Below are 21,050 nucleotides of genomic sequence, written 5' to 3'. Positions count from 1 at the left end.
CTACACTTGATCGAGGACAATCTGGGGCCCCTTCGCTCACAGTGGTATATGCCAGTGGGTGGCATGCTAATAGTGGGTGGCTCATACATGCTAGTACAGGTCAATCATCAGATTGTTGCTCAACTTATCCTTGTTTGCCAGTAGTCGTACACGCGTGCCGCTTCGATAAACCTTCGAGCGCTGTAGTGATGGCAAGTATCGAAACACAATCGGAGGGGACCAGGATTCAAACCCATAGTTACCAGCGTCAGTTTAGTGTTATGCCGCACTCATAAGTACTCCAGCTATAGTATACGGCGGCGGTCTGTAAATAATCGAGTCTGGACCACACAATCCGGTGATCAACAACATGAACATCTGTCAACACAACTGGGATTATTTATTCAGCACAGACTTGGGATATATGCCTCTCGTCATTATTTTACACTGTATAACAGGATAGAATATGGTTATTCATTGAAATATACATACAAAAGAAAGCTGGACAAAACATTTGATATTTACATGCGTAACTTAATATATCTACATAATTTGCAATACTATCTTTGAATGGGCTTGTTGACATTTGTAACAATTTCAACAAACTTGGTTTAATAAGCTCTTTTCAATGTAGATCTACTGAATGTTTTGACAAATTGAAACGAAATTGTATTCATCTTCAATTACATTTACATGTTTTTACAACATCTTTTCTGTCTATCAATATTTTCATTACGCCCAGTTTCAGTTTTTAATTTAGGACAAGAAATTTACCGAGACTGTTACTATTTTTACGACTCCAATCAACATGTTGACACATTACCTACAAAACCATCACCTGTAAATCCTGACGCAACCGTCAACATCCGCAGGTGCAACTGAACCCAACGCCCCACACGGTCTGAACGAGATTCACGTGCTTCTCGAGCGCGTGACACGTTTCAGAGCAGACGAGAATTCGTACAGGTATAAATGGGTGAACGGACTCATTCAAAGCAGGTCGACAGGTGTGCTGAGACACATTGCAAGTCGGGATTATCAAGATAAATGTCAACAACGTGTATAGATCAAAAACTCAACATATGGTGGACGTGAAATTTAGACACCATCCTCACACATCGCCATGTTGAAGGTAAGAAATGTTTCCTTTCGACTTGAATTAAGAACCACTTCTAGCTTTTCGATTCCCATTAGCTTATCAGTTATCTATATTGTGATTCACACATTGTTTTGATTCTCAGGTCGTGAAAACCTATATCGAATTTTTCAGTTCATTCAAAGTTTAGTACGATTAGGTCCCGTGACCATTTCATAGAGACATCGATTGGCCAGCTAAGCAGCCATGTTTTCCTGAGCTGGATTGGCGGTCCATGATTTATTTCGCCGAGTCTGACGAATCAATGTCATATACCAGCGTTTAAAATTCCCGCCTGCCCCACCGTCCGAAACGATCTATTTTCACCTCTGACGATCAGATTTTCAGGAGTAGCCTGTCCGGTGGACAGTCAGTATCCAGCTGATGATGTCCATGACAGTTATAATGCTGACAATTCTAGACCTCTGATATTGATCGTGAAGCAATGGGGACAGGCAAGTTTGTATCCGGACTGGTAATTTTTTTAATGTTACCAGTCCGGCTCTCTGGCTTGAAATTTGTTGTGTTTTAAACACTGCATATACCAACAATTCAACAGACAGAACCATGACTTCAGTAAATGCTGGATTGTGGGAAAGACTTCCTCCCTTATACCACCCCTATATTTGCTTCTGTTCAGATCATATCACCAGAATGTATATTTCTTATCTGATAATGATAAATTTTAATATGATTGTTTAAATTGTATCCGAACATTCTGAAACTGACATATTCAACTTCTAAAAAGTGCCAGAACAAAGAAATGTTTCCCCATCGCAAAACCTCAGAGAGGATACGGGCAGAAGTCTCACCCTTCGAATACGTACATGGAGTACTGAGATGGGTGCTCAGTAGAATTAATTGATTGGCGATAAGGTGTACAGTCAGTTTGGAGCAGAAATGATTGGGGTGGGTTCTTGAATTGTACTTCTAAATCAGCAGTTGGTGTTTCGTAAAACACGATTGTTTCTGTTACTTAACAGAAAGAACTTCATGCATTATACAGGCTCTTTAACATCAGTCTTTCACATAATCATATGATGGACCATTCGAGAAGCATAACTCACGAAACAAATCTTGAGCTGACTTGTTCAAGGCAAATGTTTTACATAATCATATCTGTATAATTGAGTTCATGACGGTTGACTTTATTCAACATTAACGGAAACATCTGCGCTTCATGATATATAGTTTGACATACAGTTTATTCTGAAATACATTATGCATCTGACCCGAGAAGGTCCCGGGGTAGAATAGGCCTTCTGCAACCCAGTCTTGCCATAAAAGGCGACTAACGGGATCGGGTGGTCAGGCTCGCTGACTTGGTTGACACATGTCATCGGTTCCCAATTGCGCAGATCGATACTCATTTTGTTGATTACTGGATTGTCTGGTCCAGACTCGATTATTTACAGACCGCCACCATATAGCTGGAATATTGCTGAGTGCGGCGTAAAACTAAACTCACTCATTATGCATCTTTCAATACATTTAACGAAGAAAACTCGATTCGTGATTCACAATGCAAATTGTACGTGCATATTCATGCGTGCCGCTCAGTTTGGATGTCTAAATGTTTGTTTGGAGTGTGTTACTGTTCGTTTGCTGTCAAGACCGAAAATAAGGCACATACAATGTCATGGCTTGCTTGGAATCAACATGAAGTCTCCGTCGATGTACTGCAAACAGGAATGATATAAAGCGAAGTTAAAATACATACACAGAAACATTTTTACAATCTGTATCATCAATACTACAACTCATGACTAGCCTCTGGCTGGTCGTAATTAAGTATGGCGTCACATCAGCAAGGCAAGCATATTCGGTTGGTCCACTATCGAGACTTATCCTGGGCTGACAACTAACAGTGTCAGAGCCGGTCGAGGACTACCGAAAACTGAAGTCAACATCTCGGATTCGAAAAAATGTTATTGGAATTTTCAGGGGAGAGTCCTGGTTTCATCTGGAGAGCGTATTCAGGTATCCAACTAGGTGCAGCTAAACTGTGACTTTGTGACCCAGTCCACCTAGTTGTGAGTGGGTACCTCGTGAGGATGAGAAAGACACATTTACTCGGTGCAGATAATCCGAAAATAGGTAAATAAATTTGATTGGCGTACGCTACCGAGACCATATCGCTCGACGTGATGATATGCCAGTTTTTCAGTCCCCCTTTGGAACATGTCTGGAAGGATTGGAACAACTCGTACGACAGGACCAGAGCCGAGCAGTAAGAATACCTGGACAGTGTTATATTGGCATTTGAAAACTTCCACCAGGTTGGTTTCTCTCATCTCTTGTCTTCATTTTCTCAGTCTCGCCACTGGCAACGCAAATGGTTGATATTCGCGTTGTGAATTGGGTCATTACTACCTCACTGTTAACGAAATTCCTCTGATGATGGCATTGAAATTCAGTCATCCACAGCTGTTGCACTGAAGTCTTTGAGTGTGTTGTTCCGTTAGGACAGCGAACTTTCCACGACGTACGGCCTTGCTATTTTGATGTCGCGTGACTTGAACTGTTTTTATCAGCCAATCAGCTTTGAGGAACCTTTTGTTGTCGGTACGAGTAAGCGCTGCATTCAGACAATCACGTTCAATCGGTGTGTCCCGAATGCCAACGAAGAAGATGGTGAGCCATAAACTTGGTTATCAGGGCATGTTCAGTCAGGTGGGCCTTCACTGGATAACGTTCTGCTGCCCCAGAACTGCATGTTGGGTGGCCTGTTGCTTTACGCCGCACTCAGAAATATCCCAGCTACATGGCGGCGGTCTGTGCATAATCGAGTCTGGACCAGACAATCCAGTGATCAACAGTACCAGCATCAATGTGCGCAGTTGGAATCGATGACATGTGTCAACCAAGTTAGCGAGACTGACCACCCGTTAAGGCGCATGGTCTATTAATAATCGAGTCTGGTCCAGACAATACAGTGATCAAAAACATGAGCATCGATCTGCGCAATTGCGTGGTAGGCATGGGTTGCTGATCTAAGACCTGTTCCACCCTGTGACCTCAGGGGTCCATCTTGACTATCGCACTGCGCACAAGGGATATGATGTACACGTAGTCAGCGAGTCTGACCGCCCCATCCTGTTAGTCGCCTCATTCGCGAAGCATGCCAATCCTGCACCCGATAGTTCGCACAGCGTTGTCTGTTGTGCTTTGACTTTAACGATGGCAGGGTTATGAGTAGTATATGTACTGTAGTTCAGGCATTCGCTTCCATCTCAAGATCAAGTTTAATTTCAAATTTGATTATAATGTGTAAAGCCAGTTCTTGTGTAAACGATCTAATTACAGGTTATGTTTAGATTTGTTCGTCGTCTTGTCGAAGGCTCGCGAGAAGGTGACAAGGTTTGCGGAAGGTTCCAATCGAATTGCACACTTCTTACAAGTTTAAGTATATGTAAAGGGGAACGCTTGACGCGAAACACGCATATGATTCGTTATAGAATTGACGCAAGGTTATTACGTTAAACGATTTTTCAGATTCTGACTGAATTTTGACGTTGTCTAGTTTGGTAAATCCTCGTATATCGATAGGCATCACCAAAGCCGAGCTTGAGTGTGTCGTCTGCCTGGGCCGAATCCATAATTACAGATTATTATCAGCAAGGATGGTCGTCTGCCACGTCTGTTTTAGCTCACTATGACATTGCCGTGACATCACACAACGTTGGGTTTCAGGCAGAGTGTGTTGGAAGCTCAACTGCCGTTAACGCCTGTCACCGTTATAGCCCCTGCCGCATGCATTGATGTTGGTGTGAGTGAACTCCGAAATCAGTAATATTCACGTCCAGTCAAGTACTATTATGCTAGTAAAAGTCAGGCAAAATAGTTCTCAATCTTGTTTGGTCAGCATCTCGCCTCTCTCTGTCCGTCCGTTTATAATCATTTCGTTTCCCGAGCATGACACAAAACCGTCAACATTTTTCAACAAATATTGGGAGGTATATGAAACAGACCCTAAAGTGATGACTTTTGCCATTTACTGATTTTTGTCATACACGTTTTTTCGTCACTTTCGGTGGAGTTCGTTTCCGCAGCAGAACATGAAAGAGTTTTCTGTCAAACCTGATACATGTATTAACCAAGGAATGAAGTTGTGCCTTTTGCTCTTTAGGACTCTTTCACAATATGTGTTTTGCCATGGTTCCATGATACAAGTTAGACTTAGCTGAAACCGAGGAAATATCTTTCAACAAAACTTTTCCGTTATCTGAAATAGATCTCTAAGTTATCACATACTGATGACTTCGTTTTGGGTTAACTGGCTGGTTTTTCATACCAGGTATCGCTGTCGGTCCGACCAATGACATGCTGGGTTCTGCTCGTTACCTTGTCGTGACATGCACAATAACACACTGACCGTTTGTACCAGGTATCTCGGCCACACCCTGTCCGTACAATCACACGTTGGGTAGTGGTACTAGGTATCTCGGCCACGCCGTCGATCCTAGCAGTGACTTATTCGATTTTGGTTCCAGATTTTGCGCCTATGCTCTACATCCTTACAATGACGTGTTGGGCTTTGGTACATTCACTTTCCTTCAATTTCTTTATTCTACTTCAACCACCCAGCGGTTGTACCAAAGTACTGAGTCACATAGACGAGTGAGTGAGTGAGTTTCACGCCGCGCCCAGCAATAGTATAGCCATATGGCGGCGGTCTGTAAATAATCGAGTCTGGACCAGACAATCCAGTGACCAACAACATGAGCATCGATCTCCGCTATTGGGAACCAATGACATGTGTCGGCCAAGACCATCCTGACCATCCGATCCCGAGCCCTTTGTGGCAATCACATAGACGGAGGCAATAATCTTTTTTATTCTCGTCATTCCCACTAAGCGGCCAGTCTCAGTGGGTCGAAGGTGATTACTTGCTTTGAATTTCTTAATCGGGATAAACACATTAGCTGGAAAAAGAACCCGTGTGAAAGCCGTGTTAGGTTTGTTCATCGCGGCCTTAACCACATGTCCCCCATACGGGAGTTTAGCTGTTATCGGCGGAGGAACTGCCTTGAAACTGAGAAGGATGCCGAGTGTCGCGGTGGGAGGGTGGTGTTAACTAAATTAAGTGTTTCTTTCATCACACGTATAATCATGGTATCTTGCTGTTTCATCTCTGAAAATATAAACACCTGTTGCTCTCTGGTTACAAATGTCATCAGAACGATAAGCTATGTAAGTTTCTGGTCATTTATACCCGAAAGAGAGACAGCTGATTTTTCCGATAAATTCGCATCACGTACTGAACCTTTCCACCGTGTAACGAATTAGTTTTAATCAGATATTCATTAAGACATTTCCAGCAGTTACAGCGAAACAACTACCACTCTGAAATCCCCCAGATCGCTACTAAGACCGTTTAAGGGGCGTTTCCTATGCTTTACGACCGACATGAAAAGGCAGTAAGTCTGCGAGGCCCCCTAAGCCCCAGAAGGGACCGGGATGAGGTTGTTCCCGAAGCGCATGACGTTGGGCAGAAACCCAATAACGCTGCTGACAGGCAGCATGTTCAATAACCCCGTTAGCTGCGTGATCCTAGACAGAATATGTCGCCCAAATCCATTCTCGCATACTCTTATGCAGTTCCTCCAATTGGTGTGAAGTGCGAGGAGGACTGTCCCGCCATTCCAGATGCAGCGAAGGATATCATTCTTTATTAAACTCGTATCAAACGGAGCTCCGTATTCTGTATTGACCACAAAGTCATTTCGGGGCATCGTTCCACGTAGATATTTACATATTTGGTTAGAAAATACTCCCGCAGACCCGAGGTTGATTATTGATTAGTCGGCTATTTTGTTTTATCACGAGGAACTGTTTAGGCGCTTAAGATCGGGGTCTTTATTAAACCACGAAATAGCAAGACTTCGATGTGATGCACTGTCGAGATAGTCACAAGCTTTAAGTGTGCAATGTAGATCGTTCACGAATTGATTTGGTAAATTAATATGATGTATAAAGGTCACATAATTGGGATGTATTTTTCAAACATGTAAAAATGCTTGTTTTTATAATGAATATGTAAAGATTTCTTCGTAAGGCTCCACAGATGACTAGGATTCCCAGAAAGAGAGCTGTCACATTGTACTAAGCTACATTTACTGCATCCTCGATACCTCCAGGTTATGCGTTCCCACAAGTCTCTACTATACCCGGGTTGCATCTACGGCTCAGCCTGGTAAATTTATTACCTCCCTTGGCTGGCTTTTCATTCGATCGGGTGTCTACGCTAGGAAGTTGAGCGAACCATTCACAACTCGCTTTCGCTTTTCAAATTATGTAACTGATTAAACTTGGCAAAACAAACCATGAAAAGGTCCTCTGAAAGAGGTAAAAAAGGTTTTTGCATATATTTTTTTTTAAAGTTTCGGACCTATAAATTTGTCTGTATGATTTCCCAAAAATATGAGACACACTGTGAGCAAACCATCGCGACTGCTACCTTTGTAGACACCGGTAAGCTCGGTTACAACTGCGGCCTAGCTGTTTGGCGATTATGAGAATGCGGAGCCAGCAAAGGAAGGTAAAAAAAATTATCGGGCCGTGCCGTAGATGCGTGCAGGGTATAGTGGAGATTTATCGTAACGTATACCCTGGAGATATCGATGATGCATTTACTACAGTTAGTGAGCAAGTAGGTCGGGTTTAATTTCCCTTTAAACAATTACACCACACCGTGTCAACTTGTGTGAGTCAGGTGGTTTTATCTAAGCAATATCATGGGGACAGTACAAGTGGGTTTCACACATTGTACCCATGTTGGGGATCGAACCAGGCTTTAACCATTGGGCTACATCCACCGCCCCCTTGTCAGTTTAGAGTGGAAGGCAAGTCTAAAGAGATTCCTGGGCGTTTACCACTTTGGAGGAACCCAGGACTCGGTATAAATGTACGGGAACTGTACTTCCAATGTACGAATGTCGAAATTTGGAGATATATGGGATTGAATCAATGTGGGCGAGCTGGCTAAGGCGCCAGGCTACTGATCCAGCGAGGTTGAGGTTTCGGGATCGAGCCCACCTGTGACCGGGTGGAAAAACCTTGGAGTCAACTTTGTGTGAAGACTCTTTCAGTGTTGTCACAACCCCTAGTGTACAGTACACAACCCTGTGCACTGGTGGCCACATGAACACGTGCATACACCTAGTTGCGGGTACAGCAACGTGCAGTTAACCTGGACAAAGTGCTGTGACTATGTGTCCCAGTCCACCCAGCTGTCAATTGGGTACCTCGTTAGGATGAGAGAGCCACACTCGGTGCGCCTAGTGGCAGCAAAAGTTGTATACTCCCCAGGGAATTGAGATTGAAATACGATGTGCTGTTGAAATTGACATCCAGTGATCGAGGGGGAAAATACCAGCGCCTTGACCATGCACTAGTGTGTGGATATGTGCGCTATATAAATATCCTATATCATATCAATAATAATAATGGATGCTTTGAGAATGCATCACCCCATGAATTTCATTCAAAGCAAAGCTGTTCGTTCAGTTGTCACTCTTGCTAGGTGACTGGAGTATGACATGAAAATTTCAGGTTTACAAATTTCAGTCAGTTGTGTGTGATTTGACCCTGGAAACCCTGACAATGCACAGCTGGAAGAAAAATATTGGAAAATAGGGTCTACGGTGATTTATCGACCTGCCTGAAAAACATCAAGATTCATAATGACACCCCATGCACGTGTAGGAGGCTCCCGCTTTGTGGATGTACTTCATATGCATTGTGGTGGCGTGTGGTGATGACGTGAAATAATGCTGCATCCACAAGATGAATGCCAATATAATGTTCTTCTATGGGGTTTCTTTCTACCAGACTTCAAAGTTCAGGTTCCCCTACTTTTTTTTAAAGTATATGATCAGTTTCTGTAGTGCCCATGAATGGCGCTGCCTTAAACAACTGGTGATTGATGTGATGCTCACAAAACACGACCTTACTGGTACTCAAAGAAACCTTTTTATCTACAAAACAGGCAGTGTATGAAATTAGGCATAATGGGGATATTGTAGACAAAAGACCCCTGATACCACGCCCTTGAGGCGACCCCTCAACTGGTGGTATGCCACAGACCTGCCTCTAATACGACGCCCTTCAGGCGACGACCCTCTGCTACAGACCTACCTCTGATACCATGCCCTACATGCGATGCCCCTCTGCATGCGGACCGGGTACTCTGCTAGAGACTTGTACTTCCTGAGGGCAATCTCCACCTGAAATAATATATCCCTATCAGTTACAACTTGATTTAACATAGAACGTGTGGAGTTTTGAAAAGTACTCGAATACGTTCTCGAAAGGTATTTATCCGACTTCCTTGTGATTTGCAATTCAACTAGATCTATGTTCCAGACAGCGTTTCTCAGCAATGGTTAAGCAGATATTATTGGGGAATCTGTACAGGAACACATTGTGTAAACGAGTTTCAGGTGACGTACATTATACCAGAGGGGGCAGCAATCTTTCCACAGACGCTACTGGTGGGACCTGCTCATCCACTACATGATATGTTGGTACGCGCAAGCACACGCGCGTTTCCCAGTCACATCATCACGAGTTTACAACCCTTTTTCGCCATCCATTCATCAATATCTCCAGTACCTCCAATTTACCTAATCATCTATTCTCCGATCACACCGACAATAAACAATAGCTACTTACCGTAACCGTCACCCGTCATACTTCCCCACTCACCCATCAGTAACCATCATGTCACCCTAATCTTTATCACCCTGTCCGGCCCCTGCGCGCACGCACGCACACACGCACGCACGCACGCACACAGACAGAGAGGAAAATTGTTCAAGAGAACGGTGCCATGAACCTACAAAGTGCAGTTCATCTGTCGTCCTCTCTCCGACTCGCTTTTGCAATATGCGCCTCACCTCCGAGGATGTTTTCGCCTGTAATATAAAGATATTGAAGTAATTACCCTGTGGTGATTTATGACCTGACACTTGTGAAGTATTACATGACGATATCGCAATAACGATGACATAGTAGCCCACCTTAACACCGAACTATCCTCGTGCTCCTTTCCACTACCACACCGAACTTTAAGCCAATGGACAAGTCCTGGGAGCTACATCGTAACAAGAATAAGGCCATAGGGCATTAGCTGGCATGTCCTTCAACAGGGCTCGTTCGAGAAAGCGATCGAAGCGCTACGACAGTCCTAAATCTGTGCTGAAGAATGCCAGTTACGATCGCCTCAACACTTACGATCATTTTCTGGAACCGGGTCCCAGGTCGATATCATGACCAAAGCACACTCACGAGTGATCCATGTATCGACTTACGATACAGATGGATCGTAGTCATCATCATCATCATCATCAAACCACAGTGGACAAAACAAACCTGAGGTCGACAGCGCGAACAGCATTTGAATACATTAGGCTCCCATTCCCCCCCCCCCCCCCCCCCCTTTCAGGGGCGGAGCGGTGGCCTTATGGTTAAAATGTTCGCAAGTCACGCACAAGACCCGCTTTCGATCCCCTACATGGGGGCCATGCGTGAAGCACATTTCTGGGGTCCCTCGCCGTGATATTGCTTGAATATTGCTAAAAGCAGCATAAAACAATGTTCACTCACTGAAAGCTTCGAGATTTGTACAAGGCCCCTGAGCAGTGTGTACCGTGTCGTAAACTGTTTACGTGTATCACTCGTGGTGTTAAGAACGTCCCATGCAAGCTGTTCGTGACAGTTGCGACTCTGGTACGACAGCAGGCTTAATTTCGTCCTCTAGACAGTAGCGTCACATATCTTACGACCAGGAGTCCAGATCAATCTCGTTAAAACAAACTCTTTGCTTCCAGACCATACCCCTCTGCTATCAAATCTCCGAACAGATTCAAAGTGGGTCTCGTCAGTAAAACCACGGACCGCACAAGCGTAATGAATGTTTGTGCTCATGGACCAATGATGTCAGCTTTCTGAATCGATTCAGCTTCATTCCTTGCCCACCCACATTAGGAAACAGGTAATCAACAAATTGAAATCCACACAAAGTTGAACCTGTGCAATGTATACCAGGGATTACATCTCCCAATAGATTATGTCTCTACTAACCCCCCAAGATCAAACTGGAATTGATCTTTGGCAATCTATGCTTGTCGTACGAGGCGACCAACGAGGTTGGGTGGTCAAGTTCCCTGATTTGATGAACACGTATCATGGTATCCCAGCTGCATAGATCGACGCTCTTTATGTCGATCACTGGATTGTCTGGTCCAACCCCAAATGAATAATCTAGCTATTCTGTTGGAAACACGCATTTGGCTTTATAATTTATATGCCCTCTTTTAACCATTCCTAACGTCTTGGGGTTGGAGATGACACTGGCAGGACACACTAATACTTCAGAGGGGTCTCATTGTATGAATAGAGCGGTGGAGTCGTCTTATGGTTATAGCGTCCGCTCGTCACGCCGCTGACCCGGGTTGGATTCCCCACGTGGGCACAATGTGGGCCCCCTTTCTGAAGACTCCCGCCATGGTATTGCTGGAATGTTGCTAAAAACGGCGAAAAAACGAGCTCCCTCCCTCACTGTATGACTGTTTACCTCTTTCGTTGACCTGTACTCTGTGATGTCAAACAGCAGGTTTTTCTTTACTGAAGAGTCTGCTATAAGATTCAACGTCTGATAAAAGTTCAACACTTCCTTCACTCTGAAAAATGAATAACAGTGTTAATTTGTTTGTGTAATCTCCAGGTACGCCCCTCCGCGCCAACTGTCAACAATCATGTTTATAGTGATGAGACAATTTCCAACAGATGAAAAGGTGTTTGGGCAAAGATTGTTCATGCCCTTCTAGTCACTTTTTAAGAGTGCCCTGGGCCTCATTTCACGAAGCACCAAGGTGATTGTAAGTCTTATGTAAACGTAGTGTCATGTTAAAGATGGGAGTTGAGGTTAACGGGTAAAGACTGCTTCGTGAAGGGAGCCCCTGCTGATGTTCAGAGACATGAAGTTCCGAATCCCAGGTATTCCTTTTGGTAGCTTCATGGCTACTGTTTTACTTGGACAGCCATATATACATAGATAGGAATACTCTGGAGTGAGCGCTCTTAATGGACTGCAACAGTGATATAATTTGTTGTTTTGGATATGTCAGGATGCCAGGGCCTAGAATTTCTGATCTCTCCTAGCGCTAAGACTGTCATAAGTGACATACCTCACGTTCTACACTCGCGTACGACGATCTCAGCGCTAAGCCTATTAGAGATTCAAGCTCGTCACCATATACGTCAACGCCTGTTATGTTGTTATCATAGTTCTAAAATACGCCAAATACGGTCTTACATAGATATTTCTGAGTTTATAGAATAGAACCAAACGGCCCATTTTGTATATTTTACTCAAACGAGAATACTGAACGCTGTATCTGTTATTGGTGATCTTCATTTTCCAAGTTGTAAAATAATTAGCATTGTGTGTTAAGCTTTAAGACTGCATGAATGGTCCGTTCCAAGTATATAATCCGTCAGTGAGATATGCGCTCGTCCTAATAACGAAGTTTACTTGATAAGCGTTATGCACCAATCGTTAAGACTACATGTCCAGACGTAAAGTAATGTCAGTATGGTTATTCAGGTTCTCAGCTGTGCTGTCCTCACTTCTGTGTAATCCTTGCAATTGTTTATTGTAAGGTATTTTGTCAGTAACGTTAATGTAATTAACTCACATGGCTTTCACATGTATTATTTGTACAAGCTTGAAATACTGCTAATGTTTTATTATGTGATGACTCATGAAACGCACCGAATAAAGACTGGCCACTAATCGATGCTTCTCTTGGTTATGTTGAAGGTGAGCGATCCCTAGCTAATTCTCCGACAACAATTCTAGGTATTATAATTATCCTAGGCCACATGAAAACCGCAAAAGGGTTGCTATAAGTTCAAGGTTATTATGTTGTGATAGGTCAACGTGGCATGCCGTATATGGGTATTGTAGTGGCGCTTCATTAAGTTCGTGTTGGGGAAGCTGCATTGAGATGGTAATCTCCAGTCTTGCCTGCGACACTCACTATAGATACTGTTTATTTTTCTTTATCTATTCCATGATACATCAACGCTACATATTTGCCGTACCTAAATATCATTGTTGCTGTAGTAATCCGGGTGTACTTGCACTCCACGTGGCAAGTACCTGCTAGGCTCACAGTATTATCACAAACACGGCCATGATAAAGCGGAAAATAGTTGTCACGTGTCGTATAAAACAGATCTAAAACTACATGGCCAGTCAGTCGTGGATGGTTAGAATAGTTCATTTACAGGGTTGCAGGCATAATATGTTGGACATTTTCAAGTAGTATTAGGCATATGACAGTACAGCACACACAAGAACTAGCTATATGTCAGTGCGCGTGCGACCTAAAAACGTAAGACTTGACTGCAAAAACGTGAAACCTGATTGTAATAACGTAAGACTGGACTGTAAAAACGTAAAATCTGATTGTAATAACGTAAGACTGGACTGTAAAAACGTGAAACCTGATTGTAATAACGTAAGACTGGACTGTAAAAACGTGAAACCTGATTGTAATAACGTAAGATTGGACTGTAAAAACGTGAAACCTGATTGTAATATCGTAAGACTGGACTGCGTATAATTTCACGTTATCAGGTGAGAACGTGAAGGTCTCACTGAAAATGCATTTAATTCAACCACTTTCGCTCTTCAAACGTGATGTCGAAATCTGTAACTGCAGCTGGGGAGTTCAACAGCTTCACAATACCGTAAGTATAAATATTCCAGGGAAGGGAAATGAAACGTCCTGTTACTTGATTTTGACAACTTGGTTTAAACATTTAATCTCAATGTTACTTTTGGAATAGTTGAAAAAATGTATTTGTATTTATTTTTCCAAATATATTTAATCCCAGATCTGCAATATGGGTATAATCGTTAGCATTGTTTAATACATCTGTCTGTAGCAACAGCAGTGAGAATAAGATTTAAAACATGTACATTCGTGTCATTGCCCATTTCGTGTAATGAACAAGAGATCTGTTCATTTTGTGATATGACAACTGATACAGACTGAGTGTAACGTATATACCATTAAAAAAATCGGGGATATTGGCTTTACAAGATTGATAAAATGCAAATAATGAAGTCAAGGAGGAAACAGATGAAGAGAAATTAATGGAAAATGTTACTGTTTATTCCATTTATTTAGAAATGTTTCATCCGTGTGAATATGTATTACTTTTTCACATATGCCTTGGCACATATGCTCGTAAAATGGAATGTCCCCTACTTTTGTTAATGGTGTAATTATGAAAATCTTTATATATCGATTGAACGCTTGCTGTAATTATTAACATAGTGACAAAATGGGTAGTTTGAAAGTTATGATATTTGCAAATACAATCTTGATTGTACATCTCTGCATTATTTGGTCGGAGATGCGCAGAAGGTTTTGGAGTTAGCTTGGCTGCCAATGCCAAATTATTGGTTCAAAATGTTCAATTGTTTATCTCGAGACTCTTCGTCTGATCTGCTTCAAATGAAGCAGCTGTGGGTGGGTGGATGTTACTGATTTGTTTTGTGGATGTAGTACTGTTATCGTTGTGTTTGTATTTAGCATACCATCCTGCTGCTTAACTATTGGAAAATATAGAGGCTGATGGGTACAGTAAAGATTAGAAATGGTGTGTGTATTGCTTAACGCCGAACTCTATGGTCTGTAGATAATGGAATCTGGACCAGACAATACAGTGACTGAACATCGATGTACGAAGTCTTTCATAAAGGTTTAGCTAGCTTGGTTCATTCATGGTATGGTATCCCAAACTGCGTACATCAATACCCATGATGTGACTCACAAGGCTGATTAGTCATATGGTTGAACTACTGGCTCCGTCAACCAACAGTGGCTTACACAACCGTTTAGCTGCTAATCGAAATAGCCAACAGAAAACCATGACAAATAACCTGATGTCAGTTTTAGCAACAATAACAGATATCCAGCTATTTTGGCTGCTGAATATGCTCCGAAATATGTACTGCCGTTTTCTGTATTTTAGATCCACCCACCGTCTCCCTGTTTATTTATGGCCTTATCTACTTGATAGTCAAAGCTTAATAAAACTGTATTGAATAGGCCTTATTCAACCGAGTCCCAGTTGATCAAAATGTGTGCAAGGGATACTACTAACCCAGTTTTATTAAAGTGTATAGAATCAGTAATACTAACCCACTTTGATTTAATCATTCCGTGAACACAGAACGTTAATCAGAATGATTAGAAACCTGGTTATGCTACAGTAGATGGTTTTGTGTATTGTAAACACAATGATCATAATTCGGTTACTAGTATTCCAAACACAGATACAATCACTTCGCGTGAGGGTTCCGTCTGGCCCTTTGGCTATACGGAATTCTGTGATGCTTCAGCTGATAGCTCGTCATGGTTCTGAGCAAGCTTGCAACACTTACTTGTGCGAGTGTATGCGCCATGTTCGGAACAACAAGACGATGAACCGGCACAGCTTCTTGAACCGAGGCTTGTGCTTTGTCTGAAACAATGTCCATATGAAACTCATAACGTAATAAGTTGGCGCGTCCGCAGGAGGTTGACTTTGACAGACATAGCAAAGTAAGCCGCTTACATTGTTGAAAAAATTTACATTTATGGTTATCTGGATGGGAGCACAGGAGGGTAAGTGGTTTCAGGCGACGTAGATCGCCCTTTGTGGTTACAATCTCAAATCGTCCGCACATATTCAGCTGTTTTCTTTCAAGTCAAAACACTGATTGCTGACTGAACAGTCTTTTTCTGTTTACTTGGTTCCGTCCTTTTCCGCAGCTTAGTGTGATAACCAGTCCTGATTTTTTGTAGACTAATTCATTTAACGTTGATACATAGATATTAATCTGTATGAAGTGATACGCCTAAGCACTTGTACATTGTAACACTACGCTCCTTCTAATCATTGAAAACACGTCGCACAGCGAGCTCTGACAAACGGAAACCCGGAAATCGTGGAAATCTCAATACGAGGCTCTGCTGGTAGAAACCTTTGGTGGTCTGGTACAGAATTGATATTATATCAATCTCATTGTGCGTTACAGAACTACGCAGAATAAACGCAAAAAACACATAACAGGTGTAACCAGTGAGCTAGATGCATTGTTAATTATATATATTTTACGACCTCATCAAACAGAGGCTTTCGGTGATTTCTTAGTCAAGGTATGCTTCCTAAACTCCGACATATAACAGAGAAATACGATGTTATTAAAGTTTAAAAATAAAGTTCATTTGTAAACAATATTTTCTTAAGAAACAAGGAATTCGAATTCACTGTAACCAGAGTTGTTTGTAGTGTGTATTTTCACTTTCATAGGAGAAAATTCGGATCGGCTGAAAGGTAGGTCATTGTCTGAATAGGTTAATGAGATTCGTGTTTCGATATGTTTTGGTATGTTTTGTAACATACAATTCAATCTGAATTATATCTAACATCCTTATGAAGACTCAGGATTCGGTTGAGGAAAATGGAAGCATATTGTTTAAATAGTCTGTCAGTACGGGTTCTCCCGACAGACAGACAAGGGTACACCCTTATAAGTTAGTTAATAGCTCGATTTTTAAATATATACATGGGTGCTTTACCTTGTAGGCTGACAATCCCTTCCAACGTACAGTCTTGTGTTCAGACATAGTTGACGCGTTGTAGTCTGGTGTGCCTCGTATCACTCGGTGTGTATTGTTTGAGAACTTTCACAAAAACCGTTAATCTCTGATATATGCCATCACAGACAGGTTGATATCATCATGTTAGTAGCTTTGTGTTTTCCTCGGCCAGTATCACTTGTTCAGTAAGTTGGAGAAGGTCTCATATTGGTATTGGCGTCGGATGTCTCAGCAGTTAGGTTTACATAATCACAGGAGCTAGAGAACCTGTCAAATATCTCAGTGCTCAGGCGAACTGTCAAATGTCTCACGGTCAGACGAGGTATGAAATATCCCAACGGTCACACGTGGTACCAACTGTCCCAGTGGTCAGACGAGGTACGAAATGGCCTAGGGCCAAGTTAGTGTGTCAAATATTTCATTAGTCAGGCGAAGTGTCAAATGTCCCAGTGACATACAAGATATTATGTACCCACAGTCAGACGAGATCAAGCCAGTCTTTAGGAGGACATAAGGGTGGGATCTGTCCAATAGAATGACACAAACCCAGAGTTTAGAAGAGAATACATACGTGATGAGCTTTTATGCCTGAACGCCCTAACATAGACATCTGTGCTTCAACATCGAGGCTTGGTTTAATTTTTTCTATGCAATAAAAGCGTCACGCCCACCGCGCACCTGTTATCGGTATAGATTCACGGTCATTCCGGAGGTACTGAATGATATTGTAACAATTCTTTTGTTGTTCCATGCCTGATTGTTGATAAATACCCATTACCATTAACCGAATCTTTCAACTTTGGGTGGACCATTGGGCTTGTTACCGAATGACTACACAAAAGGCTAATGTGTCACGTCTGTTATCGCTGTTAACGCGCAACAGAAAATGTATATCCACGACGCTATACACACAGCACATTTATTATCAGAACAATATTAATTTTCGTCTTCCTTATCTTTCAACAATCTCGGGAGTAACGGGTGCATGGGTGGGTGAGTGTGGTTTTACGCCCCCTTCAGCAATATTCCAGACGTGCTGGGTCTACAGCATGACGAGCATTAAGCACCACATTTTATATTATACCCGTTTTTGAAAATTGAGATCCTGTCTGAATGTTTCCTGACCAACGTCTCACTTAGCAGTATCCCCATCCCATAACTGAACAAATTATTTTTTATTCCGGTTGTGAATTAAATGTGCAAGAGTTTCAAAGGATAGTGCATATGCCTTTTTTAAATTCCGTACTCAACTATATTCAAGCAATATTATCAATATATTATATACATATGGAAATTAATTAAGCAACACCAAATTCAAAGACACATAAAAACTTAACAAAGTTTAACGAAGTAATTTTGATGATTGATTATTCAATTTTGATGTATTGACATACAGCATGAGCTTTTCATGGGTTGATATGACGCGCGTGAAGCTTGCACAGCGCACGTGCATTGCTTTAACCTCAACTTTCGAAAAATGCACTTTTTCCCTGGGGTGTTTACAAGCGCAGGTTGTCGATTGCATTCGGTTTTTCATTCATTTCAATGTCATGGCACGTAGGAAATTATCAGAGGCCACTCGTTGGCAAATAATCGGCATGAGGAATGCTGGTATGTCTCTAAGACAAATCGGGACTCAAATCGGACGACATCATTCCATAATTTCAAAACTTTTGAAAAAATACCGGGCCACTAATGAAGTTAAAGACCTGCCTAGACCAGGAAGACCCAGGAAGACCACAGTCCGGGAGGACAGAGCTTTACTGAGACTTGTACGGCGCAGGTCCTTCGACTCGAGCTCTCGGTTGAGACAGGAGTGGCTTCCAGGGAGACCCATCTCGAACAGGACTGTTCGGAATCGTCTGAAAGCTGCAGGATACCGGGCAAGGAGGCCAATCAAGCGACCCAGACTGTCTCCAGCCCATAAGGCAGCCCGACTGGCCTGGTGTAATGACCGTTTGCACTGGAACATTGCCTCTTGGAGGAAGGTCCATTTCTCAGATGAGAGCCGGTTCTTGCTGCACATGGTGGACGGTCGTACTCGGGTCTGGAGGCAGAGGAACACAGCAATGGCTCCACGGAACATCCAGGAGACTGTGGCCTTTGGGGGAGGTTCCGTTATGGTATGGGGGTGCATTTCCATGAACTGCAAGTTGGATATCATTACCATCCGTGGCAACCTTAACGGTGTTCGTTACCAACAGGAGGTTCTTGACAGGGCTGTGGTACCTCATTTTGAGAACCATCCTCTGGCAACGAGACCCATATTTATGGACGACAATGCTAGACCTCACAGGGCGCATGCTGTAAATGATTTTTTGCGGCAAAATGCAATTGACAGAATTCCATGGCCTGCCATGAGCCCTGACCTCAACCCCATTGAACATTTGTGGGACTTTATTGGCCGTCGTGTGAGGCAGAGAGACCCACCAGTCCATAATCTCAACGAATTGACGGCTGCCCTGCATGAGGAGTGGAACAGGATCCCCCAGAATCAGATCCGGAGACTCATCCAAGGAATGAGGAGGCGTCTGGAATCGGTTGTGCGTGCGCAGGGAGGACACACTAGATATTGATGAAAGTCGGTGTGCAGACTCTCAGATGACTGTTCTTTCTTTCCATGTGACATTTGTGTTAATACACCTGACAACAACGTCTGTGGATGAATAGTAAATTGTGTCCATTTTTTCATGAATTTAAGACAGTTTTAAGAATTTGGATTTCGTTGCAATAAAGCAAAGTCTTGATACTTTTTCCCTTTAAGTTGTTTGTCAGAGATCGTCTGTTGAATAAAAAAGTGTCAAACTATATCAACCCGGCATATTTTGATTGTCAGAACACTTCAAAGTTGCTCCAATAGAAAAAATTGGGGTGTTGCTTGATTAATTTCCAGGTGTATATTATGCGACTAGCGGGATCGGGTGGTTGGGCTCGCTGACTCGCGATCGGATGACATTGCGTGGATCGAAGGTTATGAAGCTGATCAATCACTGGATTGACTGGTCCAAATTCCAGTCGTTACTGACTGCTGTCATAAAGCTGGAATATTTAGTGTTCCTGGACACTGTTTGGGATATTGACTGATTGATTCATTCACTCATTCTATGAAGTGAAGATTGAGCACACAATTCCATAAAAAATATATCCTCAAAGATTCATGATCCTCTTTCTTCAACATCTTAAATACCGTTAGTGGCGGTACAAGGCTAAAGCGTTCCTTCGTCATGGGGAAGACCTGGGTTCGATTCCCACATCGGCACAATCTGGAAGCTTGTTTCTGTTGTAAACCTGTTGTGATATTGCTAAAAACAGAATAAAACTAAACACACTCAATCACGTTAACTTGCAGACAAAATAACTGCAAACTGGCCATAACTCAAGACGTTCCATGCAAACGCCCAGCGGGCAGGGTAAGAATTGTTTCTAACTTCGCTTTTGATCTCGAGTAGAACTATACACAAATATATACATCATTTACACAGGAGTTCTAGAACTGTAGTAATCGCTTACTGATCTGATTAACTTGAACTGAACATTGTATCAGGGTCCTTAATTCAAATATAGATGCAAGGTGTTAAGTACTGACAGCTTTACCCCCAATTGTCAAACCATGTGATAAAAAAAATAATAAATCTTGGATTGGTTAAGTTTACATATGTACGATGCATGGTACTGTAACAAAACTGAAAAACACTGGAGCTGACTTTTTATTCCTGAATAAAATGGCAAATAGGAAGCTCCTTGTTCAATCATCAAGGTGAATCTCGAGCCGCCAACGACCACTTACTCAGGAATATTTTATGTCCGCTTCACTTACTTTGTACCGCGAAACTTAAGTTAGCAGGTGAACCATTTTCATTTGTGACGTGGATTTATGCGTTATGTATCATTGTACAAACGTCCTGTAGCAACAACTGTCACTGTTCTCCAACATCACTGGCAGAGCTGACCCCAACTCAATCACTTGTGGTATTAAATTCATAAAAATTTCTGGGAGAATTTAGTCTTTACTAACCATGGCCATTTGTGTTAAGAGGCAACAAACAGTATTGAGTGGCCGGGCTCAATGACTTGGTTAACACATGTCATTGTATCCTAGTTACATAGATCAATGCTCATGATGTTGATCACTAGATTGTCTTGCCAGACAGCTTGAATCTGTAGAATTAAAAAGGGGGGCGTCTACTCGTAGGGTGTAATAAAGAAAAACACAGCTTTAAAAGAAACAATTTTATTCCCATGACAACAAAATACTTAATACACTTTTG

At 42.3% G+C, this 21,050-nt stretch overlaps 1 protein-coding gene across 1 annotated transcript in view; it reads right to left on the bottom strand.

Moving 5' to 3' along the window:
* Positions 1–16,809, bottom strand: part of LOC137296517 (cyclic nucleotide-binding domain-containing protein 2-like) — a 35,991-nt gene extending 19,182 nt beyond the window's left edge. The window contains exons 1-4 of the mRNA XM_067828318.1: positions 16,762–16,809; positions 15,582–15,661; positions 11,694–11,799; positions 9,254–9,342 (exon numbers count right to left, since the gene is read on the bottom strand). Of these exons, the coding sequence (XP_067684419.1) occupies positions 9,254–9,342; positions 11,694–11,799; positions 15,582–15,661; positions 16,762–16,809 (323 nt within the window). The remainder of the gene's footprint in view (positions 1–9,253; positions 9,343–11,693; positions 11,800–15,581; positions 15,662–16,761) is intronic.
* Positions 16,810–21,050: the final 4,241 nt, after the last annotated feature.

Source organism: Haliotis asinina, chromosome 9, assembly GCF_037392515.1.
Source record: "Haliotis asinina isolate JCU_RB_2024 chromosome 9, JCU_Hal_asi_v2, whole genome shotgun sequence".
NCBI lineage: Eukaryota > Metazoa > Mollusca > Gastropoda > Lepetellida > Haliotidae > Haliotis > Haliotis asinina.
This window is presented reverse-complemented; position numbering and strand designations above follow the sequence as displayed.